Source organism: Lepisosteus oculatus, chromosome 2 (genome assembly GCF_040954835.1).
Source record: "Lepisosteus oculatus isolate fLepOcu1 chromosome 2, fLepOcu1.hap2, whole genome shotgun sequence".
Taxonomy (NCBI): Eukaryota; Metazoa; Chordata; class Actinopteri; order Semionotiformes; family Lepisosteidae; genus Lepisosteus; species Lepisosteus oculatus.
This window is the reverse complement of record NC_090697.1, coordinates 69349276-69361377: the sequence shown is the minus strand read 5'-3', so window position 1 is coordinate 69361377 and position 12102 is coordinate 69349276. Positions and strand designations below refer to the sequence as shown.

At 52.6% G+C, this 12102-nt stretch overlaps 1 protein-coding gene across 5 annotated transcripts in view; it reads right to left on the bottom strand.

Annotated features, from left to right (window-relative positions):
* Positions 1-12102, bottom strand: part of zmiz2 (zinc finger, MIZ-type containing 2) — a 34852-nt gene that overhangs the window by 16083 nt on the left and 6667 nt on the right. For 2 of the 5 annotated variants that reach the window (XM_015365744.2, XM_069182017.1), the window contains exons 2-4: positions 3465-3570; positions 1716-1830; positions 1098-1294 (exon numbers count right to left, since the gene is read on the bottom strand). In XM_015365744.2, coding sequence (XP_015221230.1) covers positions 1098-1294; positions 1716-1830; positions 3465-3514 — 362 coding nt within the window. In that variant the 5' untranslated portion in view covers positions 3515-3570. Of the gene's footprint in view, positions 1-1097; positions 1295-1715; positions 1831-3464; positions 3571-12102 lie in introns of those variants that run through there. The other 3 variants (XM_015365808.2, XM_015365865.2, XM_015365923.2) reach the window with 3 other exon arrangements.

The following is a 12102-nucleotide window of genomic DNA, read 5'->3' as shown; positions in this document are numbered from 1 at the left end:
GGCTGGGCAGCTTGTTCCACACTCCTACAACCCTTTGCGTAAAGCAGAGCCTCCCTGCACTTTCTGCACAGTTTTCTTTCGTCTTCCGAATCATGCTCCAAGAGTGCTGCCTGCCGTGATTTTAAGTGGGTGGACTCGGCCGACTCTGAAAACGTGAATCGGGTCGCCTCGGAGTGTTCTCTGCTCAAGAATGAAAAGGTTCAGGTCTTTCACCGTGTCGGGCGCCGCCGCCAGCACTGCTGCTCTGCAGGCAGGGTGTGCAAAACCACTCTCTTTTTTTTTTTTTACTCTGCGCAACACAGACATTTGCATAATGGTGCCGCCTGAGCCGCACTGAGAAACACTTTCAGTTTTAAGATCCCTCCGAGACGACGCTCCACTTGACGAGCTCGTCAGCCGAGGCACTTAAAAGAATTGCGGGCCTCACTTGACGAGAGTTAACCTGTCATCTGACACTTCTGTCATTCGATCAGCTGTAACTCGGCACCCTGCGGCCCTCACTCTCATCGTGCTGCCATGTGAAATTATTTAAACTGCCTCTGAAATGTTTTTGTCTGAATAGTAAGCAACTCGAAGTAAACACACAGGCATGTGTGTAGCTGGACTGAAAAGACAGAGACCTGCTGTCACACAGGACATTTGCACCAGTGGGCGGTGCTCATGCGGGCACCATCACCCGTGCCCTCGTGTGGCCGATACCCCCCAGTCGCTCTCGGCGACGCCAAGCTGCTGCCAATGATGGATTGCTGCGGGCATCATTGTGCTACTCCTGAGAGCCCGGGATCCTATTCTTGCAATAATGAAAGACTTTCACGAAAGAAAACCCAGGACTCGCTCTTATCTGAAATGAAAAAATCCCACCTATGTATTGCACGATATGAGAAATAAAATCGTGAGGCCAAGGTCACACCATGTGGTCGGATAATTGACTTGAGGTTCTTCAACCCTTAAAACCGCCTGATAAGGCTTTCGGATCAATGAACTGCTAGGAATTAGCTGCACGATTACAGAGGTGCCAAGAGAGGCGCCCTCTGCAAACGCTCTCTGCCATTCTCACTGCGCGGAAATCTTCCGGTCAGAGGCGTGTGTGCCCTCACCTGCCCCCGTATCCCGGCCCGCCGGGGTAGCCCCCTCCCGGCCGGCCGTACAGCCCCTGCTGCATATAGCCCTTGCTGGGCTCGGGGTATCCCTGCTGGCCCATGAACTGCGGAGAGCTCATTCCCGGGCTGCTGCCGGGCATCATGTGACCACCAGCCGAGTTTCCACCTGGACCCATGGGATTGCCCAGCACCTGCTTGAGAGGGAGGGGGCCAGAGAGGAAGAAGAAGGAGGCGGATGAAGATCCTGCGTTTGCGAGCAGCCCGCAACGCAAACAGCTGACGGAAGGACAGGACCAAATCTGACTGCACAACAGAGGTGAGCAAAAACAGTCTTCACAGAAGGTGTTGCACCCAAATTCACAACAGAAACAGAAGCAGGACAATAAGGTACAGTCTGACCACAATACAAAACAACACCCAGAAATAAGCACACAGTGTCATAAAGATGTAGATGCAAAGATGGAGAGAGGAAGGAATAGAGGAGGCCCACACGAAGGGCAACAGAGATCAGAGCAGGACTGGATGCAGAGACTGAGAATGAGCTCTAGAACAGGCTGTTCTAGTGGAAGAAGGAGCCACTGCTGTTGCAACATTGCCGAAGGGTCACTACCCTACCTGGCTGGGCGAGGGATTGGTCACCCCCCACACAGTGGTTACCACCGAGAGGGAACCTGCTGGCTGATTGCTGCCTTGCTGCCAAGAGACAGGGTCATATGGGTAGGAGCCGTCACTGTACGGGGCAGAGAGAGACAGCAGGGTTATAAAGCCTTGTAGTGGAGGAATTCCCACTCAGGACTGAATCCCACAGCCCATGCACCTCTCTGTTCTATCAGCTGTGTGTGAGGGTCGGTCTGCCTGATGCCAATAATGACACAGCCCTGCATTGGTCAGCGCATCACCACTGACTAATGTGACACTGTGTGTGGGTTTTTCTTTCCTATCTGACATCACAGTTACATACAGTGTGCGAGTGTGGCTTACTCACTGCCTAAGCAATCTGACTGAGCACGTATGTGTCACCCTCTAGTCTCTGAGCGTGGCGCCCGGGCGTGTGTGGCTGCACACTTCTTGATCTGCGCGCGCCGAGTGTGTGTGTGTGTGCGCGCGTGTGTCCGAGAACATTCACACAGTCACATGCTCAAGCAGCACACGGAGCTCTCTGCTGCGTTTCCATGGAGACACCACTGTCACCTAGAGACGAGGAAGAGCGGTTGTGCCTCGGAGAAAGAGTGAGAGAGTGCGCGAGAGGGAGGGAGGGATAGTGAGGGTGTGTGTGTGTGTCGCACTGAAGAATCATTTTTGCAACACATACCGGATTCCTACAATCCGCTTGGTCCTGTATAATTCATCCCCTCGGAGGACATGGCCTGAGGTCAGCTTTGTGTTAACCCTTCATCTTTTTACCTTTGCTGCTGAATCTGTATTTAACATCACCCCTCTCCCCGACGCGAAACCCAGCCTCCCAGCCATACACAGTCATTTTACACATCCTGGGGCAAGAGAGGTTAAATAACTAAGCTGACTGAAAACCTTCCAGACTACATCATTGGAACAGGCTGAAGACACATTGCAGCAGATCCTGGGCTTTAACTATTTATTACACCTCTTGCCGAATGAATGGAAACATGTAATAGAAGCAGCAGATACACAGAGATGACACTTCCTAGCTTTTACAAAAGTGTTCTTTGTATATCTGCTACATGTTCTTTCCTGGATGGTAGTATTTAATGTGAGAGGACAGTATGGTGCTGAACTGTACTTCAGTACAGAATGGCAGGGTGAAACACTTTGATCAAGTGTCTGGGTGCTGTGCAGGCTCTTGTACTGTACTGTGGGATAGCATTAGCATGTGAAGATGCAGTGCAGAGTACTGTACAGCAATGTAAGAATTGTCAGGGGGCTTTTGTGGTCAGGTTCCTGACAGAGTAGGCTTCTATCAGTTTCCTCTCTGCACACCACAGGAAGTCAGGCCCTCAGCAACAGGAAATCGGTGTTCCTGAGCACAGATCAGCAGCAAAGCTTATTCAGCCCATAGGCTGAGAGGATACACCTAAAACAGTCGGCCTCTTCCTGCCCACCCAACCCAATCACATTACCGCACCGTGCTCACTCAGTCCCAGCCTTGGATGCAGCTGAGCCAATCGCAAACATAGGAAGACTGCTCGCGATTTCCAGACAGCAGAGCTGTCTCTAAAACCGACCGGTCAGTTTTAGAGACAGGTGCGCCACTGTCACTGCAGGTGTGGCAGCTCCAGTGCAGCGACTGTGCGCGCATGCTTGCTTTTGAGCACTTTTAGTGTTGAGGTTCAGGGTTTCGAATCGGTGTGGAGTGCTGGCGTTTCGATTCGGGCCCACGGCACTGACCTGTGTGGCGTTGGAGGCAGGGCGGGTTTCATGGGGTTGATGGGGTTCATCGGAGGGGCGTGGGGCTCAGCAGGAAGCCCCGATACACCTCAACCCAGCAGGCAGCCTGAGGGACATGGAAAGACAGGGTTACGCACTGCATACACAGTGCACCACGTGCCACACAGACAGACACACTGCTCCTGAAGTTTTGTACACTCACACTACGTCAACGCTGCAGGGCCTGCTCTCAGGCCCTTGCTCAGATCACCAGCGGGCCTTGGTCCCGCTGAAGGGCAGCAGGTGACACTGAGCTCTGGTTTCGCATGTCAAGCGACAATGAGGACCGTGACCAGAGGCCAGCAACCAACCGAACATCCAGTCAGACACACGTCATCTGCCCAGATAGAGACAAAACCGTAGCAGTAGTCCCCCGTCAAGACACGGCTGCTGGGGAAGCAGACCATTTTGGCTAGCTTTTACAAGCAACAGAACCACCTGACAGCACCTCTGCTGTACCTGCTGTGTGAACACGCCTGTCCTGTACAAAGCTACTGCCGCACCTGCCCAGCAGACATTCCCTCTGCTGCACTGACCCCTTGCAAGACACCAACATCCCGAGCTGTACCGGCTGCAGAGCGGACCAGGCCGGTTTTACTTATCGGCACGCTGCCCTTACTGGGACCACTCGCACTGCGTTCTCTTCCAGGAGAAGCCAAGAGCGATTTCAGACACTCAGCACTGCGGCCACGAGGCGATTCCACGGAGTAATGAGAACAGAGCTGTTTTTCAGCGCCTCCAAATCACACTGACGTCAGCAGGGGGCTCCTACACTTTTGATGCACCACTGTCTCTTTTTTTTTTTAAGTGCCTGTGCTGGCGATTCTGCCGCTGACAGCTTTCCTTGGAGACTCCTTTTGTTTCCGCTACAGAAAGGCCACTTTTTCAAGGGAATGCTAAATATAGTGCTGAGAGAAAAGTGTCTTATTCCTCTTCCTTTCGTTTTCTCCAGTCTCCGCAGAAAAACGTCTCATTACAAGCGCCAACGGTAACGGGGGGGGGGGGGGACCATCTTGAACTATCTATGACCGTGCGCTCCTTCTGTGATACAGGGGTGAGTTCGAAGTTACTGCCAAAGAATTTACCTCTCAAGCTTCTGCTTGAACAAGAGCTGGTCTGTTTGTTCTGCCAAAAACACAGCCCCCCCCTGCTGCCCCACCAGTTGAGGGATCAGCAATCCAGTCCCAGCCCTCACCTCCACCCCACCCCCTATTCTCAATCTCGGGGATAAACCATATTTACTGACATGCTAATTTGTTACAAACATCACTGCCTTCCAACACCACCACCCCACCCCCCTTCTCCCCTTCCTCCTCCTCTCCCTCCCCCCAAATTTAGGTCACTCGGCAGGCAGACAGCCTAAAGTGGAACAGGGAAAGGGGGTGGGGTGGGAGAGGAGAGAAGGACACACACAATGATAATGGAGAGGGAGAGAGTGAGAGAGAGAGAGAGGGGGAAAAAAAAACACAAAGAATCCAATACCAAAATAGCGCTCGCAGAGAGAGAGAGAGGAGGGGAGGAGAAAGGCGAAGGAAAGCATCAGTGAGGAGGAGAAGAGACGGGAGAGAGAGAGAGAGCTCTCCTGTGGAGCCTGCAGCTCTGCCGCAGACAGGAAATGAGCCCCCAGTCGCCTGACAGAGTTAACTGTTACGGCTGACAGAGGCACGCCGACGCGGGCGGGCTCTGACCGGAGCGACGGGGTCCCGCGGCGCGGGCTCGCGGCTCCACCGGGGCCCGGTGAACTCTCCCTCCCCCGGCCGCTCCCCGGACACCGCTGCGGTCCGAAACACGGGAGGGGGGGGCAGAACGAGGGAACAGCGGTTCCCCCACTGCTGCGCACACAGCCAGGCGGCCAGCTGGGCACAGGGTTCCAGCTCGGAGGCTGTTGCAATGTTATTTACGAGCCATGAGGTACTGGAGCATGGAGCAGTCCCCCACCCCACACACACACACACTCACACACTCCGGCCACCTCCTCCCTCTTCCCCTCTCCATGAGCCGGAGCTCCAAGCACACACTGTTCCTGCCCTGGAATGAACAGCACGCGCTGTTCTCTCTCTCTCCTTCTCTCTTCCTCTCCGCTCGGCTCTCCACCCCCTCCTCACCTCCCCTCGGTCCATCCTTAATCCATCTCTCCCTCTCCTACACTTTCTCTTTGTCCTAGCCTCATCCCGACGGGGATCCCAAAAGCCCCGTACGGCCGCCGCCAAGCGCAAACGAGCGCTGGGGAATGTTTTTCTTCGGGGGGGGGGGGGCAACCTGTTTTGATCGGATGCGGCATTCTTCCCTCACCCTGAAGACAAACGGCCAAACGTCTTTATCCCATTCTCAGGCAGAGCGCTCAGCTCCCAGAGAAGAGGAGGGTGTGGGCCTGCACAAGGTGGCCAGGATTTGCACAGGCTCTCTCAGAAGGGAGATTCTACATTTGGGTGGTACCTGCAAAACAATGCAGAGCACCCCTCCTCTTCTAATCCCACTCCATTGTGCCTGTAACCCCCCTGCTGCCACTGTGGGGTCCCTGGGCCGAGCTCCCTGCACTCACCACCCAGCTGCTCGTCTGGGCAGGGCAGCCAGCAGGTCAGGCCAGCGGAGCTGCTTGAAGCAATTATTTCAATTTGTTGGGATTTTTAGGAAGATCTAAAAATGACTGATTGCAGGAGGTGTATGCATCATGCATCCTGACTCTTAGTTGTCAGGATATTCCAATCGTGCAATCAAGTGAGAATTCTGGTAATTGAAAAGAGCTTTGCATGCTAATAGGAACAATAAATAACACAGGAAACTGCTGGACTCGGGGACCTTCGACGAGAGGAACTGATGGACTCGCAGTGCGGCTACAGGAAATAACTCTGCAGGAAATTAATGTCATTGGATTGTTTTGTTTTGTTTTTTTATTTTAGGTGAAGGAAAGTTAGGTTACACTGACCCTGACTGAGGTGCTCAGGAACTTTGCTTAATGCTGACAGAGAGAAAACACTGCCGTCCTGAGCCCCAGTGGAGACAGCACTCAGGAGACAGGAGCCCCGCCGCTAACCAGATCCAGCAGGGGGCGCTCACCCTGCGGTCTGTGTGGGTCCCGATGCCCCAGTATAGTGACGGGGACACTATACTGTAAAAAGGCTCCGTCTTTTGGGTGAGATGTAAAACCAAGGTCCTGGCTCTTTGAGGTCATTAAAAATCCCAGGGTGTTCCTCGAAAAGAGGAGTGTTACCCCAGCGTCATGGCCAAATTTCGCCCTGGCCTTTCCCAATCATGGCCTCCTGAATCCTCATCTCTTTCCCCATTACTGTAAAGCGCTTCAAGTGGAGTCCCAGAACAGCGCTATATAAGCATAAGAACTATTACTATTAAAAAAGCAAGCTGAACTGTGCCTGATCGAAGCAAGGACACCCCGACACCACGATCTCATCCTGCAGAGCTGTGGTCAGGACAAGCACCCGCTGAGCCCCACCCTCAGAATCACAGCGGCGAGGGTGGGTCCCACCTGCCCCACCCCCGCCGCTAAAAAAAAAAAAAACACATGCGAACTCATGTGGGGGGTTTGTAAGCAGGGACTCCATTCACAAGATTTACAACACCCCCCACTGTCCCTGGAGAAAGGGAGTGTGGGAAGGGGGGGCCGGGGTGGGGCCGTGTTTGACCAGACATTCCTGAGATTGCTGCGCCTGGTCCCGTTCTGCCTCTCGCTGGCCTCTGTCCAGCAGCCAGGGGCTTACCCGAAAAACCCCACCCCACCCCCCTCCGGCCCGCCCTGGGACAGGACTCCCGGGACTCCTGAAAGGCCTTAGGCAGGCGAGGCCCTCGCGTGGCAGAACCCCCGCGCACAGCACGTCGCCCCGTGCCGCTGGGTTACGCTGGCATCCTGCGTGCTGCCCCCCCGCGCCAGCGTGGAGCGGGTGCGTGCGCCGCGATGGTGCTCTGCGCCGCGATGGTTGTGGAACTGCGTTGCCATGGCCAAAGGGGTGTGAGGGCAGAAAGGGAAACGTGTGGTGAAACACCACAGAGTCAGTACAAACCGCTGTAGCGGAACAAATTCCCGACACTTCTGGACACTCCACTGAGAGCGCTTTAAAAGGTAATGGGGGCTCCCCTCCACCACCAGCGGTGTGCAGCCCCACCTGGATGACAGGACAGCAGCCAAACTGCGCCAGTATGCTCACCGCACACCAGATTATCAGTGGGGAGGAGAGCAGAGTGATGAGGCCAGTTCAGCGATGAGTTATAATCAGGAGGCCATGATTGGGAAAGGCCAGGGGGAAATGTGACCAGGGCACCAGGGTAACACCTCTCCTCCTTTCGAGAAACACCCTGGGATTTTTGATGACCACAGAGAGTCATGACCTTGGTTTTATGTCTCATCCAAAGGATGGCGCCGTTTTACAGTATAGTGTCCCCGTCACTATACTGGGGCATTAGGACCCACAGAGGCGGCAGGGATGAGCGCTCCCTAGTTGTCTCACTAAAACCTTCCAGCAGCAACCTTTTTCCCCAGGAGGTCTCCCATCCAGGTACTGACCAGGCGCACACCTGCTGAGCTCCAGTGGGCTGCCAGCTGCAGAGTCATATTGCTGCTGCATCTGGTCACCCCCTCGCGCAGCCCCTCTCTCCTCCCTGCAAGACTGCCGCACATCGTCCAAGGGTACGAGCACACACACCCACCCACTACTACTACAGCGCACACCCGCCAAGATCCATCCAGACACGCTTCCAGCTTCTCTCACGTTAGCGATGTCATTCTCATGCCCAGCTGGAACCTCCTCTGTGCACATTTATCAGTAAACGAGCCCGAGTTTGCCTGCAACTCTATAGGCTTTCCTGGGGAGGGGGGAGGAAATTCTCAGCCCATTAAACAGGTGAAACTCCAGCCTCTCAGCAGGAGGACCTCGGATTTGCAGAAGACATTTGTTTCCTCTTTTTTTTGGTGGGGGGGGGGAGTGACACAAATGGGAGGGGAGAAAGAAATTCTCAGCCTAATCAAAAGCACATGGGAGGGAAACACGCACAGGAAAGAAAACACTGATCTGGAAGCAGTCAGAACCCCTTCTGCTGTTGCAGAGTTGCAGACACAGTCAATGTAGTCCACCCTCCACCTCCCACGGTCACTAAAGAGGGCCAGAGCTCCGACAGCACTAACAATACCGGACTGCGCAGACCTTAAACAAACCCTGGATCTCCACAACACAGGACCCTGTAGGTCAATCAGCTGACCGGCTGTACCCCGGGAGACTGATCAAGATCAAAAACTGAATTATAAAAAAAAAAGAACAAGGCACAAATAAGGCTGTCAGCATAAAGTGGTTAAAGCAAAAAAAAAAGAAATCAGCATAATGCAACACGTCAAACATTAGAAGGAACTGCAAGAAGTACAGGGATGAATCACAAGATCCACCTGTTTGGTCTGAACAAGCTTGTTTTCAAGCGCCGCCCCCTTTTTCTGTAATGCATCAGGAACCACACAGTGTGAAGTGGATCTATGTTTGGCGAAATGCACTGGTGGCCAGCTGTAGTTCTCATGCACTCCAAGCTCGACTTTGGTGCTCTGCATTGCGGTGTTAGGGCGACACATGGGGGCTCCCCCAGATCCCTCCCAGTGCCACCCTCCTCCCTCATGTCAACCCCTGCCAGTGGAGTTCTGCAGAAACCATTCCGCAGAGAGAGGGCAGCAGTACTGGTGTGAGAACGCAAGTCTATCCTGGCTGAAAGACACTTTCTGCTTTGAAACCCTGTTTTCTTATTAGCGAAGCAGAAGAAATAAAATGCTTTTACAATTGCTAAGAGCTCCTCGAGTATTGCATGAACACACTTTTAAGTTCATGCTTGAACGTTTCCAGATAAATGAAACCGGTCTGCTCTGCTGTTTTCACGCAGGGAAGACTACTGCGCCACGATCAGGAGTCTAGCTCAACACCCCAGCTGTGTCAGCATCTGTGCTGGTAGCTGTATAATCACCCCACGCCGCTGCAGGAGAAGGAGTTGATATACACCGCATGCACGATGGCACAGTGGAGGCACAACATCTGTAGGTCATCGTCCCATGCCACCATCTTCAAGTACAGTCCCTGTTCCTGGTTTCGGGCCTGGAGAGGGGTTTTCTCCACCAGCCAACATTGCCGGGATGCCAGCTGTTCTGAATCCTGCCTAGTATAGTCTAGATGGCAAGGTCATGCTGTGCCCAACATACAAGAACGTATCCTGAGGACTGTCTCACTTCCTGGAGGACCTAGTATCTCCCAGGTTTTTGTTCTGACTGGAGTTGTCAATTAACGAAATAATCTTCTTATGTAAGACACATCTAGAACGACTTGATTTACCCACTGTAGCAAAAATCATTCCATCACTATCCCTTTAAATATTAGTATGATTGACTGATCCCCAGAGGATTAGATTTGCACCCATTTTTTCAGCCAACTGTGTTACTAGAACAGCTCAGATGAAGTATCTTGTTCAAGAGATCAACAGCATAGTCTCATATGGGATTCAAACCCACAACCTTCCAGTTACAAGTCTTGAACCCTGATCACTGCTGCCATTCATTTCAGTAGATGTACAGTCACCTATAAAACTCTTTGGATCCAGGTTAGAAATACACCCAAGCAGCTAATTAAATACCGAGGTGAATACAGTTAAGTATGTGATTGAGAGATGGCGTGGAAAAAAAAACAGGCCCTCCTGAGACCGAGTCTGACTGCCCTGTTGTATGTACGCACTATGTAAATACTGAATTCACAGAATTGTGAATCACATTTTCCCCAGAAATCAGGAAAGTGTTCCATTAAAAAGGAGGGCTCGGATACAGAGAAGGTCAGAAATATGAAAACATGTACGATACAAGATGGGCAGATAATAGGGCAGGGGTCCCCAGTTCTGGTCCCAAGAGCTCAGATCCAGTTAGTCTTCTAGGCCACCCACAATCACCTGGAACTGAAAGATCAGGAACGCTGGTTTAAGCCGTTGATCAATTAATAAGTAAATGTTCAGTCAAGGGAATACCAGTCCTGAAGGGTTTTGATTCCAAAAGACGTAATTAAGCATACAGCCTGTTTAATTGATCACAGTTACATTTGTTCTAGGCCTTTAGAAACTGATGAATTAAAGGCAGACTGTAAAAGCTGCTGGAGTGTGGCTCTCCAGGAGCAGGGTTGGAGTCTCCTCGGATTTGGGGTTTACTTCCCCTCGGCGTTTGTACGGGGAGGGCAAGCTGGAAGGCAAGTTTGTACGGGGAGCGTTTAGCCAGAAATCCTTAACACAGGCCCAGGTTCAAACTGTGAAACATGAAGCCCAGAGCACAGATGCCCACTGACCTCTGTATATTCTACTACCCTGTTCCCAGACAGACCCGGGCTCAGATCATCAAACTCACCATGACTGGGCAAATTCAGGAACACAGTCTCCCATTGAAAATGCCACACACAGGCCTCCCCCTACCCCAGAGAGCACACACACCTACCGACCCGCGCTGGGAGCAGGCGTTAGAGACCTGCGTGGCCGGCAGACATATGGCGAGAGGTCTGACCCCCCGCCTTAAAGCACGAGTCACAGGGGAGCCCAGCTCTGGTTCTTGGCTCTGAAGCGGTGTTCAGGAGGAGGAGACGCACAGCAGGGTGAAGCTTCCCTTTCCTCAAAACCGACTTGCTGCTTATCTCACTCTGTCTTTCCAGACCTGCGGGCTGGAAACGGGTTGATCGAGCAGAAACGCGACCGCCAGAAACACAGGCTTGTGACAGCGGAGACCTGCCGATTAATCGGCCAAACAGCACGTCCCCGCAAGAGCAGGGCCTCGAAAAACAAGCAGGCACGGTCTGGAGGACAAGCTCCCATGCTTTCCAGCTCTAGAACGAGCGAGCTGTATGCTTGGGCCAAATGAGATCCAACCCCAGCTAAGCCATGGGAGAAGTGCCAACCTGCTTTAGCACTGGACTAAGACACTCATGTCTGCACTAGCCATGTCATCTGCAACAAGAGCAAAACAAACTGTAACGTTTATAATCTTCTCCTCAGCGGCCACAAAGCTGGTTTCACATTGCAGAAAAGCAGAAGTAGAAATGCGCACTCCTTCAGCGGTCGAGTCCTCTGACTGTTTCGGAGAAAAGCAGGAAACTTGAGATAATTTCAGTCGGTTAATCATCCACCTGGAGCCAGCCGGGTAATAAGAGAGCAAAGATCCTTATTTTATTTATTTTTTCTTTCCTTCTGTCTGGGCTCATGCACGTACAGTGATGTCTGCCGACTAATGGGAGCATGGGGAAGAAAAACTGCAGCCACCTCAATCTGAAAGGCGGTGAACTTGTGCTGATTTGGGGTCCCCAGGTCTGCATTTGTGGGTCTGCAGTCTGAAGAAAAGGGCTAAAGGCACTGCGAGTTTTGTTTAAAAAAAAAAAAGCAATGCCACACATCATCCCACTGCTGTCTCTGGACTTCCCTACCGCTGCCTCCAGAGACACAGGATGGCAACATATTGCCTCCCGATGAATCATGACAGTTCACCGCCCAGGCGTCTGCAACAGAGGCACTTTTCATGACCCATGACCAAAAGCACTTAGTTACCTCTTGTGGTTCACTGAATAGCTGCTGAACGCTGCCCTTGCTCTCATCAATAGAA